The sequence below is a fragment of the Petaurus breviceps genome, unplaced genomic scaffold (assembly GCF_028583685.1).
Source record: "Petaurus breviceps papuanus isolate PSGF00001 unplaced genomic scaffold, PetGlider_PUasm1.0 91133, whole genome shotgun sequence".
NCBI classification, from domain to species: Eukaryota; Metazoa; Chordata; class Mammalia; order Diprotodontia; family Petauridae; genus Petaurus; species Petaurus breviceps.
The window spans coordinates 50,261,774-50,283,727 of NW_027187419.1; the positions used below are offsets into that span (position 1 = coordinate 50,261,774).

The 21,954-nt window shown below is 36.2% G+C and overlaps 1 protein-coding gene across 2 annotated transcripts in view; it reads right to left on the reverse strand.

The window, feature by feature from the left end:
- The window catches only part of NCAPD3 (non-SMC condensin II complex subunit D3), a 127,030-nt gene that overhangs the window by 40,120 nt on the left and 64,956 nt on the right, over positions 1 to 21,954 (reverse strand). For both annotated transcript variants that reach the window (XM_069080117.1, XM_069080116.1), the window contains exons 17-23: positions 17,214 to 17,405; positions 16,818 to 16,915; positions 16,603 to 16,718; positions 6,802 to 6,909; positions 5,184 to 5,295; positions 4,975 to 5,082; positions 767 to 1,005 (exon numbers count right to left, since the gene is read on the reverse strand). In XM_069080117.1, coding sequence (XP_068936218.1) covers positions 767 to 1,005; positions 4,975 to 5,082; positions 5,184 to 5,295; positions 6,802 to 6,909; positions 16,603 to 16,718; positions 16,818 to 16,915; positions 17,214 to 17,405 — 973 coding nt within the window. The remainder of the gene's footprint in view (positions 1 to 766; positions 1,006 to 4,974; positions 5,083 to 5,183; positions 5,296 to 6,801; positions 6,910 to 16,602; positions 16,719 to 16,817; positions 16,916 to 17,213; positions 17,406 to 21,954) is intronic.

Here is a 21,954-nt window from a genome sequence, read left to right on the forward strand (position 1 = left end):
GTGTGTGTGTGTGTGTGTGTGTGTGTGTGTGTGTGTGTGTGTGTGTGAGTTAAGTGTCTGAGGCCAGAACTGAATTCGGGTTCTCCTAATTCCGAGGCCAGCACTTTACTCACTGCGCCACCTAGCCACCCAAGCACTGAATATTATTATTATTTTTTTTAATTTTTTGCTTTTTGGAGGGCAACTGGGGTTAAGTGACTTGCCCAAGGTCACACGGCTATTTTTTGTGTTAAGGGTCTGAGGCTGGATCCCAACCCACGTCATCCTGACTCCAGGGCCGGTGCTCTATTCACTACACCACCTAGCCACCCAAGTGCCTGCTTTTTGACAGTATTCTAAGTACTAGAGGTACCAAGAAAAACTGAAGCAGTCCCTGCCCTCAGATAATTTACTACATCCTTTGCCAGGAGACAAAATGCCCTGTATTCTGCCACTTGCTAGCATGTGTAGAAGCCATCTTTCATGACCAGAACACACTCCTTCTAGATCTCTGCCTATACTGCAATCCTCACATTTCCACACATCCCCAGGTGAGGGATCTCTTCCTTGCCAAAATCTCTAATAGTACTTTGTTTAGAACTTTCCTTGACCTTTACTGAATTCTATATTGTATTATTTTTATTCACATGCATTTAATAACTCTTCATAAAGACTTTCAGCTATTTGAGGGCAGACATCAGTTTTTCACTGCTGCATATCTGATGCCTAACACTGTGCCATGCACATATTAGTTATCTGTGGCTTTAACTTCATAAACTCTACATACCTGCAAGAGGTTGGTCAGCAAAATAAGAGTCTGCTTTCGGATGAAAGGATCTGAGTCTTTCAGACACACGGAGATATTGGGAATGTATCTGTCCACCATGACCGTGTAGCGAATACACAGATCACACAGAACAATAATCACATTGTTACGGACAGCTACTTCCTCACACACCTCCAGCTCACGCACCAGGGCTGCAATGCACTTCTTTGCAAGATCTTCATGCTGTAAACATAATTTTCCTGTAATAGGAGAGAATTAATCATTAGTGACATGTTCTGTTTTATGCCTAGATCACCCGAGGCTGATCTTCTCTAAGTTTTCATTTATTATAAGTCAATACAAACAACAACATGAAGTCAATAAAGCAAGAAGCTAAAGTAAAATGGCACAACACTAAAAACAGGACAAGGTAAAGTATCTTAAAAGAAAGTAAATTCTAGAGATTTTATGAGAAGTATTCCATGGAGAGTCAAAGCCTAATGAAACAATCTTCCCTTCTCTATTAGGCAATGTGTCAGCCTTAGAAATAACATACCTGAGAGAAACCACAAAACGTTAACAGATGAGGCACTGAACTTGGAGTCAGAAATGCAAGGATTTAATTTTCTTGATGGTTGCTATTTATTTCCTCTATGCCCTAATTAATTGCATTCTTGTTCATTTGCTTCTTCTGCCTTGACAAACTCCAGGGACACCTGTCTTTTCTTTCTTTTTTTATGAATTCACAAGATTTTGACATGTAATCTTTAATTTTCCAAAAGGAAAGTGTATTATTGCATTGAATACTATGCATACCTTTGATGAATAGTCCATTTTTCCAAAACTAATTTTCATGTTTAAACAAGTAAGCTCTAAATCCACTGAAACATGTAAGCTTCAGCTTTTGGATACATTACCTTTTGCAATGTATTACATGTCCACCTGTCTTTTCCATTCTTACTCACATGCTGCTAGAGTAAATCCACTATGAATTTTGATCTAATCTCAACTGGGTCCTAACTACAGCAAGGCAAATCTTGTATTCTACCCTACTCAGCTCTCCAATGTGGTTATTATAACCCCGTTATCTTCTTAAACCTTCAGAAGACTTCACCGCATACTTTTACTGAAAAAAAATAGGTCAATCTTTATAAGCTGCCTTTTTTCATGTTCTATATCTAAAAGCTCCCTAATCACCCTCCATTTTCTCTTCCCATCCCCCATCCTTCCTACTCTGTGATGAAGGAGTTGCACTTCTCCTATCCACAGCTGACCCCTCTAACTGTGCCCTTGATCTCATCCCCCTCCCATCTTCTCCTCTAGCATACTGCCTCTAGAGTCACTGCCACCACAATTCCACCTCATTAAGTTTCAGTCTCTACTTACCTACTGTCTCCTTCCCTGATGCAAATCAGCCCAAGATTCCCCCATTAAAAAAAAAAAAAACCAAGAACAAAAAAGCCCCTTCACAACATGGACTCAAGTTATTGGCTTCTATCTCTCCTCTCCTTCATAGCCAAACTTCTAGAAAAAGCTGTCTACAACTCACTTCTTATTTTTCTAGTCCGGCTTCCAACCTCAAAACCAAACTGAAATTGCTTTCTCCAAAATTACAAATAACCTCTTAACTGCCAAATAGTCTTATCCTTTATGACCTGTCCGCAGTGTACTTTAACTGCTGATTGCCACTTTGTCCTGAATACTTTATCTACCCCAGATTTTTATGAACACCTCTCTCTGGGGTCTCCAACCACCTGCCTTAGTCTTCTCAGTCTCCTCTCTTGGATAATTAATTATTCATGTCCTAGCCTAGCTTTGCATGTGAGTGTATCTCAGAACTCAATCCTCAGCCCTCTTCTATTTTCTATATTTTTTCTTGAAGGTGTTATCAATGGATAACTGATGGGTTCAGCTTTTAAATCTATACAGATAACTCATATTTACATATTCAGTCTTAGTTTCTCTCCCGAGTGTCAAGACTGCATCACCAATTGCTTATTCAGCATGTCCAAATGAATGTCTCATAACCATCTCATATGTCCAAACAGAACTCATCATTCTCCTTAAACACCCCCTTATCATTTCAATCATTTATGTTTGTAACCTCAAAGTCACCAATGACTCTTACCTCTTCCTACAATGAGTTGCAGAGTACTGTCAATCAAACCTCCCCATCCATCCTCTTATATCCACTCATATGGCTGACACATTAGTTCAGGTTCTCATTATTTCTTGCCTGGACTATTACAATGGCCTCCTCATCATTCTCTACTTTCTCTAATCCATTCCTCACAGTTCCCAAACTGGTTTTCTTAAAGCAAAGATCTGATCATGTCACTCCACAGTCCATGAAGCTCCACTGGCCTCCTACTGCCTCCAACAGAAAAAAAAAATATTCCTATGGTATTTAAAATCCCTTGAAATTGACTGTAGTTCCCCTTTTCAGGCTTACTGCACATCAATCTCCTTCACACACTCTGAGTTCTAGACACGATAGTTTACTTGTCTGTCACTCCTCATATGTGCCTTTCCCAGACTTCTCGTAAGCAAAAAGGGACTTCTGAGATCGATCATCTAGTTCAGAAGTGCCAAACATGTGACCTGTGGGTAGTATGTAGCCTACAATACTCCCAAGGGCAACCCAAATCTGGTTAAAATGTAACTGGGAAGTATTTAACAAAATAAATAAACAAATAAATTAAGACAATAAATACAGGTAACATTACATTTTAAAACTAAGCAAATACGAGGCCCAAAGAAATCCTTAAGTACGGATTAGTGACCTCAGTTTCTATTTGAGTTTGATACCACTGGCCTAGTCTAATCCTTCTTCCACAGACAAAGTAATATGAACCTAGAAAGCATAAGTAGAGTGCCAAAGGTCACAGAGCTAGTTACTCACAGGAATGGGATTAAGAACCACATCTCCTCAAACTTAATTTAGTACTTTTGCTATTACACCCTACTACCTCTCCAAGTTTTCTTTGATAGATATATCCTTGTGCAAAAGACTTCATAATCTCTGTGGAACCATAACTAGAATCTAAGTTTCTGATTCCCAGGCTAATGCTTTATCTACTACATAATTCAATTCTGTGGGAACTCAATAAATATTAACTGAATTGAACTGGTACTGAGCAAGTATGAAAGAATAATGATGTCATTAATTTTATTATTTTTGTTCTTTCTGATGGGAGGGAAAGCTATCAAAAGTTTTTCAGGCCTGGAAATTTTTTTGCTATTTTAGACAGCTGGTGGAACCAGTGGATAGAGTGCTAGGCCTGGAGTCAAAGACCTAAGTTCAAAGCCATCCTCAGTTATTAGCTGTGTCACCCAAGACAAGTCACTTTACCTGTTTGGCTCAGTTTCCTCAACTGTAAAATGGGGATAATAATAGCACCTGCCTCACAGGGTTGTTGTAAGAATCAAATGAGACAGTATTTATAATAAGCATGTGGTACACAGTACCTGGCATACATTAGGTGCTATATAAATGCTCATTCTCCCTGTTTTTGACAAGTTTAGCTTAGTGTATACTATTATAAAGAATATCTGCCAGACACTAAAAATTTTTTTTTTTGCCTTTTGGAGGGCAATTGGGGTTAAGTAACTTGCCCAAAGTGACACAGCTAATCTTTTTTTGTGGGTGTTAAATGCCTGAGGCCGGAACTTGGATCCTCCTGACTCTGGAGCTGGTGCTTTATACTCACTGCGCCACCTAGCCGCCCCTAAAAAAATTTTACCTTAAGAGAAAAGCTAACGTTTAATTTCTAAGAGGATTTTTAAAGCTTCACTCAGAGCTATGATTCATAGACAAATGTTCTCAATACCTAAAACCTCCTTTTCCAAATGCTGTCTTACAATAATTGATTTGTAGTTCAAGAATCCAGGAAAACACACACACACACACAGAATTGTAATACATTAGCATGTTCCTGGACCCCTTCTTTAATCCCACGCAGGAATTCTTCTAAGTCTAACAGTCTTATATACTAAAGGTCAAAATGTCAGCAATGTATCATTCCCCTCTATAGCACTCTCTTATACATGCAGATTTGGGCTTATTACTAGACAGTATTTGTAAAAACTACCAGTGCAGTAGCAAATATAAACTCAGAAACGTGTAACACAGTACCACAATTATCCTTATTTAGGGAACTACAAAATTATTTAAAGGCAAAAAAAGAAGAATCAAGTATTTCATGTCACTGTTCTTATACTACTCTTACCTAGGGTAATGACAGTGTGGGCTCTTATCAGTGGAGGCATGACAGAGCCTTTGAACTGGGACAGTGGTTGAGAAGTTGGAAGATTATAATTCTCTTGAGATGAAGACACTAAGGGAGAAAAAAGCAGAGATGACATATATTCTTTATGTTAACATTGCCTTTTGGCAATGCTGCATTATGTTGAGTTAATGTAAGTTCATGTGCCTTACACTGGTCCTCATCAACAGAAGCCAGGATAGACTGAATCAAAAGAAAGACTCGTTTCCCTACTTTGGCTGGACATAGCTGGGCCACCTCGCCTAAGGTAAAGATATGTCTCACCTACAAAGACAAACATAGAAAAAAAAAGAATTAATTCTATAGTTGCTATATCATGTTTCAAGGATAAAGTCAGTGGCAACTGCTTTGAATAAAATAAACCAAAAAACAGAATTATGCAAATTATAGTTATTGTTAGTTCATAACATTTTCCTCCTTTATTCTCTGAAACATCAAGTTGTTAGTGATTTTAAAATGTTTTACACTAACTTACTAAATTAAAAGCAAAATTGGGAAAGAAAAAAAAACCTTTAAAGTTACCAACCTTCCTAATGGACCAAAAGAAACCTTAAGTTCTTATTAAGAAAGCATGCAGTTTAAAATTTTAAATATATTTTTGTTTGAAATATGTGACAATGATAAGAAGTTCCATCTAATAAAATCCAATTGCTGCACATAGGAAAAATTCTCTTCATATTTATCTTGACTATTCCATAAGTGTTAGTGACAGATTTAACTTAACAATAAATTAGTCTAATCAGATTAGTCAGAAAAAGTGGACATTTGGGAAAATTACTTTTTAAAATACAAATCTAGTTTGAACAGTGAGATTTTAGATTCTTTCAGAGGGATTAAAAAGTCAATGTCACTGGAGAAACTTTGAGAATCAGGTCTATTCCATATAGTCTGTGGATCATTATACAACATTTTCATTCCTTCTGATACTGATAATATTTAATATAAAAATATGCACATAATAATGCCTCAGGCACTAACATCCTTCTCTGAAAAATAATGATGGTCTTCAATCACTCAGAACTGCAAGTGCTGGGCTGGCAAAGGAAAAAGGGGCTATAAGAAAGGCTTTCTCTTAACTTTTAGATGGATTAGAAAAATGACCTGATCTTTAAAAATGATGACCAGTGTTGAACAGCACTAAGAATTAGCTCATTATTTCCTTTACTGGATGGTGTCAGATCCTAATATCAGTACTTTTCAGAGTTACCATAAAATACTTTTTGACTTACAGCCCATAAATCAGTTAATTAGCTGAACCTTCACTCCCTCTGAAGGGATATCTTGCACTGAAACATATTCCATTGCAGGGAGTGTAGGAAAATTGTGTAAAAGAACATACTCATGCCTCTTGGAGGTCAGATGTGTTTTGAATTCTAAAGCACCTCGTTTTTATTTTAGACGTTACTTTGGAATGATCCAGCACTACTTACTGATTCTGTATTCTGAAACTCAAATGCCTAACAGGGTACTTTCTCATTCAAAAGGTAAATGAAGAACAAACTCAACTCATCATTCACTTTGCTTATTATTTCTATGTTTGCTTTTAACCAACATATACCACTTGTTATGTTTGACCTGTTGTAATCAAGTTTCTCATAGTTATTTTAGAAAATAAGAACATAAGAAAAATCAAATAGTACAACAACCAAAAACTATTGGGGTTTATTTTTTTTTATGATTTTCCAACAATGTTTGAGATGTACATTGAATAGAAAAATTATTTTTTAAATTGGCCATTAAAAAAGGAGAAAAGAAAGAGTAGGTGCTTACCAACAAGTCTTCTTCCATATTTACTGTTCCACCTTCTTTAAGAACAACTTTAGAAATGTAGTTCTCACATGTGGAAAGGATATCACCACAGACCTGGTTCAGTAATTCCTATGCCAAAATAAATATAGGATATATTCAATATTTTTGAGTTGCCTACTATGAGCAAGGTACAGTTCCAGACACCGGGGATATAGAGACAAAAATGAAAAATAGTCCACGCCTTCAAAGAGTGTATATCCTATGCCCTGACCTATGCAATAGAAACCATCTGAAACAATAAATTCTGTTGTATTCAAAAGTCATAAAAAAAAAACCCAACCAGCATATTTTTTTAAATTTTTTTTTTAAGCAATCGGGGTTAAATAACTTGGTCAAGGTTACACGGCCAGTTATTTCTGGGTGTGGTGCTAAGTATCTGAGCCTGGATTTGATCCAGGTCATCCCAACACTGGAGCCAGTGCTCTTACTCACTGTGCTACCTAGCCGCCCCTGAACCAGCATATTTTTGTATCTTTTCTTTGTAGTATATCACCAAAATTTCTCAGTCAAAAATCTGCTAAGAATAAAGACATACTTTTATTCAGTAATCTGGCTGTGAGAATTGGTTAAGGGACATTTATAAGGAATAGTCTATATTTGAACAGTTACTCTCCTCTTGACTTCCGCACTTTAGTACAAAGTCAACAGACATATATGTAGAAAGAGGCCAATGCCCTAAATTAGAATAAAGCTATTATAAGGAAAAGAACAGAGCTCCTTCTTTGCTACTTACTTACCAAAGACAAATGTTTAATCCATTTCTCTGAATCATTACAGACTTCAAGGGGAAGCAGCATGGTTCTCTTTGAAGTCTGAACCAGACAAATGGTTCAATGGAAAGACTGATGGATTTGGAGTCAGAGGACCTGAGTTTGAGTTCCATTTTGCTATGTCCTGTGGGACCATGGGCAAATCTCATGACTTCTCTGGGTCATCTGTAAAATGAGGGTATTGGACTAGATGGCCTCTAGAATCCTGTGATCTTTTGCATTTCCTTCATCTCCACCCTATGCCATCAACTCTATATGCCAGAAGGAAAGAAATTACACAATGTCTTTTGCAATTCATCTTATTTCTCAGCAATATTACGATAAAAATGTTTTCCTTTAGTTTAACACAAATAATTTTAAAATGATTTAAACATCATCATTTAGTTACTCAATCATGTTCAACTCTTTATGACTTCATGGGTCATAATGTCCAGAGGGTTTTCTTGACAGAGATACTGGAGTGGTTTGCCAATTCCTTCCCCAGCTCATTTTACAGATGAGGGAATTGAGGCAAACAGGATTAAATACTTGTCCAGGGTCACACAGTTAGTAAGTGTCTGAGGTCATATTTAAACTCAAATCTTCCTGACTCCAAGCTATCCACGGAATCATCTAGCTGCCTCTTTAATGTTGTTACTTGCCTACAAAATGTTATCATTAACTTGTATGACCTGAGTTATAATATCAACCAGGAACTTAAGGCTTTGTGAAATCCATACTTCCACTCTACCTCTAAGATTAGGTGAAAATTAACTAGATTAGATCTCTTCTCAATTCAAGGACTGGGATCAAGTAGTCTGGGTGAACCTACCTTTCTTTTCTTCTTTCTATTTCACTAAATATATGCCAACTATTTTTTGTCATTTGTGTGATTTAAGAAAGTGTTCCTCATCTAAAATTTCTTTTAAAAATTTCTTGAACTACTCTTAAAAAATGATGCTGGAGAAGACCAAACTAAAAACAATCACTATATTGATGACACAAATAGAAGGAAAATATCAGTTAAAATTTATGCAGGAAATAACACACTACTTTCAACTAATTATATTTCAAACTGTGTTATGTGTGAAAAAGCAGTTATAATGTATTGATTACCTGTTATTACAACTATAGAAGGGTCCATCTCCAAAGAACAGATAAATAAATGTAGCTCACGGTTATAAAACTGAAAATGTTCATTGACACTCTATATAGATTTAGGAGGATAGAATCTTTGGGACAGAAGGAGCTTTAAAGACTATCTTGTCCAAATGTTACCTGATAACAGGAATCCCCACTAAAATATCCTTTAGAGAAAGTCACCCAGACTCCATCGCTGGCAAACTCACTATACTTCCCAAGTGAGTACATTCTATTTTTTGACGGCTCTAAAATTTTGGAAGGTTTTCTAAATATTGTCAAAATCTCCACATCTCCCTCAAACACCAATATCTTCCAGCCACTAGCCCTAGTGCTGCTCTCCAGAACCAAGTAGGTCAAAATTAATCTTTCTTCCACAAAACTATCTTTCAAATATTTTACAACATTATAGAATGTTTATATTAATAGGAACCTCTGAAGACATATAGTCTTACCTATAACATAATAGGGAGACAGTAATCATCTCTTCCTTCCCAAATCTTCTTTTCTCTAGGTTAAACCTCCTCAATATTAAATGGAGGTTAAACCCCCTCAATTTAAAAAATGCCTTATACTTATCAAAGGGATGTCCATCAAATGGGGAATTTCTGAAGAAGTTATGGTATATGATTGTAATGGAATACTATCACACTATAAAAATTATGAACAGGATAATTTCAGAAAAACCTATTAAGACTTAGATGAACTGATACAAAGTGAAGTGGGCAGAACCAGGAGAACATTGTACATTGTATATAGTAACAGCAATATTGGATGATCAACTGTGAATTAGATATTCTCAGTAATACACTGATCCAAGACAATTCAAAAAGACGAACAATGAAAAATGCTATCCACCTCCAGAGAACTGATGGTGTCTGAATGCAGATTGAAGCATACTATTTTTCACTTTCTTTATCTTTCTCATGTTGCTTTATTTTTTTTGGGGGGGGGGAGGGGTGTCCTGTCTTCTTTCACAACATGACTAATATGGAAATGTTTTGCATGATTGCACATGTATAACCTATATCAAACTGCTTACTGTCTCAGGGAGGAGGAAGAGAATTTAGAACTCAAATTTTTAAAAATGAATGTTAAAAATTGCTTTTACATGTAACAGGGGAAAATAGAAAATATTATTTTGAAAAATGTTTTATGCCTTACCAATTTTTTAAAATCATTATCACATTCTACTAACTTCTCCTCTTTTCCAAAATGAATCTGCCCTTGTAACAAAGCATCATTAAGAAGAGAAACCAACATACTGGTCATGTGTGATGGAAAATCTCTTATTCTACACCTTCAGTCTATCATTTTTATCTTCTAATTTTAAAGTTTTTTATGTTTGGAACTTAACCATAAAAAAGGCCATTTCCATACACAAAGAGGATTCTATATAACACCAGGAATCTCCATCATATAATGTATATAATTTTTCATATTATAAGTTTCAAAACTGTCCTATTTACCTTGCTTCCTTCTGAATTTCTCCTGTTCTCATCTGTGCATTTAAAAAAAATTTTCAATAGACTTTTTTTTAAAATCACTATTGCTAAAAAGGGCAGTTTGTGGCACAATGGTTAAAGTGCTAGATGTGGAGTCAGGAAGTCTCATTTTCCTAAGTTCAAATCTGGCCTCAGGCACTTACTAGCTGTGTGAACCTGGGCTAGTCACTTAACACTGTTTGCCTCAGTTTCCTTATCTGTAACATGAACTAGAGAATGAAATGGCAAAACATTTCAGTATTTTTGCCAAGAAAGGGTCACAAAGAGTCAGACACAACTGAAAAAATGGCTGAAATTGCTAAATAGTGACTCCCTCTTGCTCCTCTGCCCCAGTTAGAAACCAAAATTGGGAGGCGGGGGGAATCTCTTGTAAAAAATTAGCAAAGCAAGAAAAATTGATCCACAGGGTATCCACGTCTAAAAATGTATGCTTCTTTCTCCACTTTTGTATTCAGGACTGGAAACAAAATTCAAGATATGATTTGTCCATAGCCAAATAGTGTTGGACTATGCACTTTCCTTATTCTATTCATGATACTTCTATTAACACAGCCTACAATTTCATTTGGGGTTTTGGTGTTGTTGTTGTTTGACACCCAAATTATACTCTTGACATATATTCAGATAACAGTTAACTAAAGCTTTCAAATTTTGGAGGCAGAGCCAAGATGGCAGAGAAAAGGCAAAGACTGGTCTGTGTTCTCCCAAATTTGCCTCTAAAGAATTTTAAATAATCCTTAAAATGAATTCCAGAGCAAAACCCACAGAAGGATGGGTGAAACAATTTTCCAGCCTGAGACAACTTAGAGAGTTGGCAGGAAAGGTCTGTCACACTAGGGTGAGAGAGGACCACAGTCCAGCACAGGGAAAACCCTGCAAACCAATAGTAGGCTGAACCTCAGCAAGCTAGCAGAAGGACTTGGGGGCAACTGAATCAGTAGCAGCAGTTTCCAGAGCTCTCAACCCACAGAAGGTAAGAGGGTGGGGCAACTAGTCAGAAGGAGATTACAAGGGTACCTTTGCTGGCACTGGGTGCAGGACTCTATTGCATTGTCCATATGCCGATTCCAATTGCAGTTCCAGGGCAAGGAGGTGCACCGGCACACCAGAGCCTACAGCCACTGGGGAGCAAGTAACTCTGATCATAGTTCCAAGACAGAAAAGAGTGCTTGTGGTTGCTGACAGACCAGAGCACAGGCCAGAGGAGTAGTAAACAAACCTCTCCTTAGATAATATCACCTCAGAAGAACTGAAAATTTACACACACCCCCAAGACCAGCTCTGAAAACAGCTGCACAAAAACCTGAAGATGGAACGATGCCCCATCCAAAACAAGAGCAGAGCCAACTTTAATATAAAATTCAAAATTAAGAAATAGGCTGGAAAAAAGAACAACAACAACAAAAAAAGAACCTGACCACAGAAAATGACTATGATGACAGGGAAGAACAAGACAGAAACTCAGAAGAAGACAACAAAGTCAAAACTCCTAGAGCCTCAAAGAAAAATGTGAACTGATCTCAAGCAAAAAAGAATTCTTGGAAGAGTTCAAAAAGGATTTTAAAAATAAAGTAAGGGAGGTAGAGGAAAATTTGGATAGAAAATGAGAGTGATGCAAGAAAATCATGAAAAAAGAATCAACAGTTTGATAAACAAAACAATAATGAAGAAAACACCTTAAAAAACAGAATAGACCAAAATATAAAAGCACAAAAAATCCACTGAAAAGAAGAACTCCTTAAAAAACAAAACTGTGTAAAAGGAAAAAAGATATACAAAAATTCACTGACAAGACATACTCCTTAAAAAGCAGAATTGGCCACATAGAAAAAGACACACAAAAATTCACCCCAAAATAGAACTTTTTAAAAAGCAGAATTGGCTAAATGTTAGAGGTACAAAAGCTCACTAAAAAAAATTATAGCAAGTGGAAGCTAGCAACTCCACGAGACATCAAGAAATAATAAAATCAAAAGAATGAAAAAAAAAATAGAAGATATAAAATATCTCACTGAAAAAACAACTAACCTGGAAAACAGATACAGGAGAAATAATTTAAGAATTACTAGACTACTTGAAAGCCATGATCAAAAAGAGCCTAGACATAATCTTTCAAGAAATTATCAAAGAAAACTGTCCTGTTATTCCAGAACCAGAGGGTAAAACAGAAATTGAAAAAAAAAATCATCAATCATCTCCTGAAAGCATTCCCAAAATAAAAACTCCCATGAAAATTATAGCCAAATTCTAGAGGTCCCTGGTCAAGGGAAAAATATTGCAAGAAGCCAGAAAAAAGCAATTCAAATATCATGGAGCCACAGTCAGGATAATATAAGATTTAGCAGCTTCTATAGGAAAGTATCTGAGGATCTGGAATATATTTCTGGAGAGCAAAGGAAAACAACCAAGATTGCCTACCCAACAAAACTAAGTATAATCCTTCAGGAAGAAAAAATTTTAATTAAATATGATTTTCAAACATTCCTGATGAAAAGGCCAGAGCTGAACAGAAAATTTGATTTTTAAATACAAGACTCAAGAGAAGCATAAAAAGGTAAACAGGAAAGTGTAATCATAAGGGATTCAATAAGGTTAAATGGCTTACTTTCCTCCATGGGAAGATAATACTTGTAACTTCCAAGAACTTTATCATTATTAGGGCAGTTAGAAGGAGTATGCATAGATAAAGGGCATGGTTATGAGCTGAATATGATGGAATGATAGCTAAAAAAAAATAAAGGGGGTAAGAAAGAGGTATGCACTGGGAGAAGGGGAAGAGGAACGGGTAGAATGGGGTAAATTATCTCACATAAAAAAGGCACAAAATAACTTTTACAATGGAGGGGAAGATGGAGAAGGTGAAGGGTAATGTACAAACCATACTCTCATCAGAGTTAGCTCAAAGAGGGAATAACATACACACTTAGGTATGGAAATCTATCCTACCCTACAGAAAAGTAGGAGAGGAAGGGGATAAGAGAAGCAGGGGTGAGGGTGAGGTGAGGGATCTGCAGAAAGAAGGGCAGACTGGAGGAGGCAGTAGTCAGAAGCAAAACATTTTTGAGGATGAACAGGGTGAATGGAGGGGGAAGATAGGATAGAAGGAAAGACATAGTAATCAAAACTGTGAAAAAATTTTACAGTAAGTTTCTCTGATAAAGGCCTCATTTCTCAAATATATAGAGAACTGAGTCAAATTTATAAAAATAAAAGCCACTCCCTAATTGAAAAATGGTCAAAAATGATGACTAGGCAGTTTTCACAAGAAGTATCTATAGTCATATGAAAAAATGCTTTAAGTCACTATTGATTAGAGAAATGAAAATTAAAACAACTCTGAGGTACCACCTCACACCCATCAGATTGGCTAATATGACAAAAAATGAAAATGGCAAACGTTGGAGGGAATATAGGAAAAGTGAGATACTAATGAGCTATAGTGGAGTTGTGAACTGATTCAAACATTCTAGAGAGCAGTTCGGAATTATGGCCAAAGGGCTATAAGACTGTGCATACCCTCTAACCAAGCAGTACCATTATTAGGTCTGTATCCCAAAGAGATTAAAAAAAAAGGGAAAGTATCTATATGGGCAAAAATATTTATAGCAGCTCTTTTATAGCAGTAAAGAACTGGAATACAATGATCTAATACAATTCCAAAGGACTTATGATGAAAAATGCTATGCATGTCCAGAGAAATAACTGATGAAATCTGAATGCAAATCGATGTATACTTTTATTTTCTTTATTTTTCTTGTAATTTTTTATCTGTATTTTCCTTTATAAGATGAAAAATATGGAAATGTTTTGCATGACTGAACATGTATAACCTATATCCAACTGCTTACCTTCTCAATGAGGGGGGAGGGAAAAGATGGAGAGAAAGAATCTGGAACTCAAAATTTTAAAAAACAAATGTGAAATATTGTTTTTAGACACAACTGGGAAACAAAATTAAATGAAGAGTAAAAAAAACTTCCCAGTTTGTTTTCACATGAAATGCTAACAACATACCCTTCCTTCCATATTATATCTGTAAAACTGATTTTTTTTGCAACTCAAATTCAGGCTTTCAACATATATCCACATGAAATTCCACTCTATTAGATTTAGCCCCTTGTTCCAGACAACTAAAATTTTTAGATCCTCATTCTGCCATACACTATCTTAATTATTTCTCACAACTTTTTATCCAGAAAATCTGATAAGCATACCATCTAACCTGTCAATTTGAGATTTACAGAAATAGTTCACTAGGTCATTCTCATTTTCCTGCGGTAAGCTATTTCCTCTAACTGGCCTAGTGAAGGCTGTATAAATTGAAGTTTGTGCTCTACCTGAATCATTGGCTACATGAATCATTGGCTTTCACTTAGTTTTTAGTTTTAATCATGATCTGTCTTATTGCCCATAATATTTTTGCCTCAGAAATATTAAATGCTATGATATATTTTTGACCAGAGCATAGGCATGGTAAGAAGATCATAGATCTTGAGATGAAAGAGACCTGAAAGAGAGGTCACTGAGTCTGACTTCCCTGCTTTACAGATGAGGAAACTGAGGCCTAAAGAGATCAAGTGACCTGCCCAAGGTCCCACAGGTAGTTTCAGAGGTGGAATAACCCAGGTCCTCCAACTCCAGCATCAGTGCTTTTTACTCTGTACCATGTTGCCTCCTAGGTAACAAGTAAATAAAGTCCAAATAGACTACTAATGAAGGAAAAGGGAAGCTATGATTTCAAGTTGCCAAAGAAATCCAACAGAGGGGTGGCTAGGTGTCGCAGTGAATAGAGCACCAGCCCTGGAGTCAGGAGGACCTGAGTTCAAATCAGGATTCAGACACTTAACACAAAAAACTAGCTATGTGACCTTGGGTAAGTCACTTAACCCCAATTACCCTCCCAAAAAAAGAAAAAAAAAAAAGAAAGGTGATCTTAAATGCTCAAGTCAAAGAGATCTTAAGAGTACAATGCCTAGCCATCTCTTTGGACTATACTATTTACCTCAAAAGGTTGTTTCAGAAAAGTGTCTTATAAACCTGAAAGTGCTATATAAATGTTATTTAACAATAATGTTAACAATATTATAAATAGTAATATTATCACTGTTCAAAATAGCGGAAACAAAAAAAAAAGGTTATCTATAAGTTCTGTGAAAGGAGGACCTCTAACTCATCTTTGCATCTCTCACAGTGCCTAACACAGGGTCTTTAAGAAATGTTATAAGTGAGAAAGAGCATAAAGAAATCTGGGACTATCAATGAGTCCATCTACTGAAGATACTGGAGGTGTAAGAGACACATATAATTCACAGAACTTCAGAGTTGAAAAGAGCCTGAAAGATCATCCAATAAGTCAATAAGCATTTACTAAGTACCTACTATGTGCCAGACACTGCTCAGTGCAGGGGCTACAGAGACAGAAATGAAACAGTCCTGGCCCTCAAGGAATCTATATCCTATCGGGGAGATGATACACAGATATGTAAGTATGCACACAATTTACAAAATAAATACAAGATGATTTTGGGAGGGAGGCACTAGCAGCTGAGGGAGGGAGGGTATAGAATGAGTAAAGGTTTCATGTGGAATATGAGTTTGATTTTGAGAGAAATAAAGAGCTCTCTTAGGCAGAGGTGTGAAGAGTTTGCCTTCAAAGGACTTTAGGTGGCCAATGCAAAGGCACCAAGACAAGACAAGGAACGTCCCATAAGAAGAATGGCATTTACACCAGTCTAACTGGACTGAGGATTAAGGGAATGAAAGCAACATATCAGATTGGTAAAGCAGCTTGAGGTTAAATTGGGAAGGACTTGAAATGTCAAACAGAAATGCTTAAATTTTATCCTAGAGATATGAAGACAATGAATTTTATTAATTAGGGAAGTGAGATAATCAGACTTGTGCTTTAGGATAATCATTTTAGAAGCTGTGTGGTAGATGAATTAGAAAGGGGAGAAACTTTAGGCAACAAGACCAACTAGGAGGCTCTTACAATAACCCAGGAGAGATAAAATGGGGGCTTAGAACAGATTGGGGACCATGTGAGTAGACAGAAGAGGTCAGATATGAGAGACGTTATGGTGGTAGAAATGATAAGATTTGGCAACTGAGTGGTCATGTGGAATGAGGGTGAAGGAAAAGTCACAAAAGTCGGGAACCAGAAGACTGGTAGGATATTAATAATCTCAACAGAAATCAGAATGTTCAGAAAAAAGGGGCAAATTTGGAAGGGAGAGATGAGTTGTTTAGGAAGCACTGGTACATCTTAAGAAAAACAAATATTTTCTAGAATCACAATGATCCTTTAGCCAAACAGGAAACACTGATTTAATAAAGGGGGGGTGGCGTGGGATTAAACATGACCTTACCTGTTCCTCCTCAGTCGTCTCTACAAATGCATGACAGAGTTTTTGCAGAACATCAACAGCTGAACTAATCACCTCTGGAGGCCACTGAAACTCTCTCAGTTTACATTTGATAACATCTAAAAAGGAGATCAAACCACTTGAAATTTCAGTTTGAAAAAATACAACTAAACTAAGAAGTAAAAACTTTTCCTCAACAAGACTACAGAAATACTTACCAGTCAGCTCTTCCTGAGTACTCTTAGGTAGGTGTTTTGCAATATGCCCAATCACACACAGAATATGTCCTGTAGTGTCAGAACTAATATTCTGTTGCCTAGAGGATGGTAAAAGACAAATAGCTATATGAAACTAGAAGAGGACACTGTTGAGAAGAACAGTATCATTCTTTTTGTTTTACTGATGCTAGAAGTAAGTCATATTTGTAGGAAATTCTAAGGGGATTAATGTACTAGAAAATGGTGTTTTAAAGTATTAATTTTCACAATGGAATTTAAAATAAAGTGTTTTGGATCTTAATATCTATGAAACAACAAACTCCTTATACTGGAGGAAGACACTGGCTTGGATTTGTTTTCAGCACCAATCAATAACTAGATTAAGAGCATACACACCCACTGATTCTCTCCCAGGATTCAATTATTTTGGTGTAATCCAGTTTAGGTGATGAGCAAGCAACCTTGGAGAGCAACATCCAGGCTGGTGCCGAGTGTTCCGTTTCGGTATGGGATATCACATTATTTATAAAAGTAGATGAGAATTTATCTTTCTTAGACCACATGTGAAAAGCTTTATTTAAATAACGGCTGATAAAAAAGAAGAGAAAGCGTTATTAAATTTATAAATACCACACAAAGGAGTTAAAGGGTATCTCCATCTGGATTAGGTTCTGGTAGCATATAAAACAACTGTACAGAAAGAGATATTGGCTAAAGGCTTATAAAAAACCAAAGGAGATTCTTTCCAATTTTATTACATAAAATAAATTAGATTTATCACCATATATAGATTCCAGTTTATTTTTCTACACACAGTCTAGCCTCTAGCTTTTACCCCCAAAGCAAAACAAAAGAAAACAAAACTATCACTGCCCCCCAGCCTGTATTTCCACACACGAATACACAAAAATCCACTATACTATGGCAGCCGATCATCCCTCTACCCTACCCTACAAAAAAAAACAAAAACAAAACCTTCAGTTACAAAGATGCAGGACAGGTCACATAAGCCCAGGTCCAGCTGGCTTATGTGACTCCCCACTCCCCCCAACTTTTCAAACACTCCCATCTTCCTCACAGAAAAGATGAAAGTTGTCCAATTTCAGAGGGATTGTTAGGGAAGAACATTCTATTATTTAAGTTTGGTCAAATTTATCTTGTCCAAAGTTACTAAGTATGAACTACTAATACAATTATAGAGTCTGTATCATTTTTAAAAAATGAGAATAAGTAAAAGAAAATGCCACCAATTTATTAATCTCAAAGTACTGGTGTTAATGCTTGTCATTTTTAAACTACCCCTTCTTTTGCTCCTTCCCACAGCATTTTGGGAAAAAAAAAAGCAAAATAAGGTCAAATTAATCATAGGACAAATACCATACCGTACATTTGAGTGAAGAGAAATGTATTGTGCTAATTATAAATAATTAAGTGGTTGTTTTCTCATCCCCTAATTACTTGCTATTTGGAGCTGCTAGTAACATAAGAAACATACAATTAATATGGTTTTTCTCATTTTAAAGAATGGAAATTATCATAGTATGCACGAAAGAGCATATATATACTATACAACTATAATAAGATAAGTCATATACAACATAATAAGTTTAAAATATGTACACACATTTATAGTAGTAACACTACAAAAATAAGTTGTTTAAAATTATCCATAGCTATCTCATGAAATTTAGAAAACTCACAATAATTTCTTGCCTGTCACTATAATCATAACTATATAACTATCAAATCAAAGATTAAAGATGTACTAAAAAGTATTATCTTTATTATTCCATCCCCTTTGATGGCAGTAACTGAAGCACAAAAGTTACTAACTTGTCCAAAATTATTATTTAAAACTTTGGAATTCCAATTCCATTAACAAATGCTATACTTCCTTATGAAAAAGAAAGCTATTAAAAACTGCCTGAAATTATGTCATAATTTGACATATTAACACAAAGATCTTTGATGTACTATTTCACTTCTGAGATCCCAAATTAAAAACTTCCCTTCTCAACTGACCAGCTCCTTACCTTCCACAATCTGACATCTACTGTTGCTTTCCCTTAGCTCCCAGTAAATAAGTTGCCAGTCCATTTCAACTTAGCTCTATTCTGGAAGTCATCAGGAACATTAATAAATGTTGCCCTAATCAACATTCTAGAATCTGTCTGTGCATTGATTTTCTCTTGGCATGCTCAATGTCTAACTCTGAATCACTTACAATGTTGGCTTTCTGAATTTATACTACATAATAGCAAAGATTTACTGCAGAAAGTAATGGAACCATTAACCTGGATAAACTCATGCTAAATTCAACCAGGTCCTTCATGCTATAATTGAGCTAGACCACTCCCAACTTTTCAAACATTCCCATACTCCTCAAGTCTTCTAGTCCTTTAATGGTTGTCCACTGCTTTAAAAAGGGGTCCTTATCCCTCTTTCTTGGTGGATGATCTTGTCCCCTACTTTACTGAAAGAATGAAGAAGAGAACTGATGTTTTCTCACTTTATTCTTCACAACTTTAAAAAGTCTGTTTCTTGTGGCAGCTAGGTGGCACAGTGAACAGAGCACCGGCCCCAGACTTAGAAGGACCTGAGTTCAGATCCAGACTCAGACACCTCACACACACACACACACACACACACACAAAACTAGCCATGTGACCTTGGGCAAGTTACTTAACCCCAATTGCCTTCCAAAAAGCAAAAATATAAAATAAAATAAAATAAATCTGTTTCTTCATTCATCCTCTACCTTTAAGGTATCCTTGCATCTTCTTGGGGTTAAGCCCCCAACCTGTGAGGCCACTGAACAATACCTTACATTTCCCCTAGAATCTCCTCCTATCGATTTTTCACTATTTCTACAATCTTCAATTTATCTCTTTCTACTAGCTCCTCTCAGTTTTCCTTCCAACACACACAAGATATAACATTCCACAAGAAAAGCTCTTGACTTGATTCTATTGCCTCACTACTTACCATCTGATTTCTCATCTTCCTTTCTCTGCCAAAGCCCTGAAGTATATAACCTAAGTTTACCTCCTTTTCTTTTAAATAACTCCTATCTATTTTACTTTCTTATAAAATTAAATAGTATGTATTTTCTTTCCCTCCCACCCTTTGCTCACATCTTTACTTTTTCACTGTCTACCCTCATCTTAATCTCCTATAATCTGGATTCCTTACCACCCTATTGGAAAATTACTATAAAAGGCTCTCCTTATCACCAAATCTAATTACTTTTATATTGCCATCATCCTTGAACTTTACATACATACATACATACATACATACATCCTTGAGCTCGAGCATACACACAGAGCTCTTTTTACTGAAGCTCATCCCCCTTGCCTTTTGTAACAAAACAATTCTAAAGGTTTTTCCAATTACCTTCCTGATGAGTCTCTTTGTTTTGCTGGTCCTTCTTCCTTCTCTTGTGCCCCAAATGAAGCCTTTAATGCAATCCAACTGTTCTACTTGTTTTCTCTACCTCTTTGGATATCATAAACACAATAGGCTCCCTTGATTGCCTCCATCCCTGTGCACATGATGTTTCCCAAGCCTAGAATGCCTTGCCTTGTCGTGTCTCTACCTAATACAATCCTACCTCCCCATTCTTCTAAGTCAATATCAAATGCTACCACTTTTGTGAAGCCATACTGATCACTTCCATGATTAGTGATAAAGCCTTCTTCCAAAATCCTACAGCATGTATTATATTTCTTTGTGTTTCTACAGCATATTTTACCTATATTTTGCACACAGTGAGTACATCATAAATAAAGACTAAATGTTGACATGGACAACTATGGAAATGTCCTGGCACCAAGCATGATTAAGTTCAAAGCACCCACTGTGTGCCTACAACTGTAAGGATAAACTTTAGACATGATTCCTGGTATCATGAAGCTCAGTAGGGGCCAAAACATAAAAACACATCTACAATGTTTAATATTATACAACTGGCACATTAGAGCCACAAAATATAAAATATAATATTATACAAATATATATATTATATATAAATATAAAGTATAAAATATAAAATCAAAGAGAAAAAAAGGTAGTCACAACAAAGGGCAATCAGAAAAGGTTTGCTTCATGGAGGAAATGATATAAGTCATAATATTTACATAGTCACAGATTCTTCCTCAGAAGCAGAAGAAGTCAAGCAGAGACAAGAGAGAGAGAAGCAGAAAATTTCAAGGGACATGCAGGGCCAGAGACAATCCACTCTGATAGCAGCAGCTTACAACATAAGGAAGTGACAGGCAAAGGCCAGTATGGCACAGCAGCACAGACTCAGGACAACCTGAATTCTTTTATTCAATAGGTAATAAAGAATCACTAAAGACTTTTGAACAGTGGTAGAACACTAGCATATTAATGCATGCAGAAAATTACCCTAGAGGAAGATACAGATGGATGGGAGATGGAATACCTGTTAGGAGGCTATTATGATAGCCCAAGTTTTATGGTAATGAAGGACTATGTAAGGATAGTGTCAGTGAATACACACAGAAGATATACATGTAAGAAGCTACAGTGGTGAAATTTATAGGTTTTAATAAATGGTCAAAGAGTGTAAGAGAGAGAAAAAAAGATAATGCCAAGGTCTTAAACTGGAGAGATTAGGTGAATGGAAGTGCCCCTAAAGAGAAATAATGAGATACAGAATAGATTTGGGGAAGACACCATAACCTTGCATTTGAACATGTAGGATCTGGGGCAAAAACAGAATATCCAAATGAAGATTTCTTGTAGGCATTAGGGAAGTAGATCAGGAACATGAAAGTGAGATTAAATAAATTATAAAATTGGAAATTACCTAACTAGAGGTATTAGCTGAAGTCATGGCAGGGCACAAGAATGCTAAGGTAAAATACCAAGAAGAAAGAGTATCGAGGACAGATGTTTGGAGGATACACACATTAATGGGTTGTGAAGAAGGTAAAGAACACATAGAGGAGAAGAACAAAGGGGAGAAGCATCAGAGACTACGATGCTAAAGTCTATAAAGTTCTGCACAATAAAATGAAGACCTCACAGGCAAAAGGAGCATCTGTATTACTCACTGCTTACTCTCAAAGGCAAGAATTTCCAAAGAAAAAAGGAAAACTGAAGAAGGAAG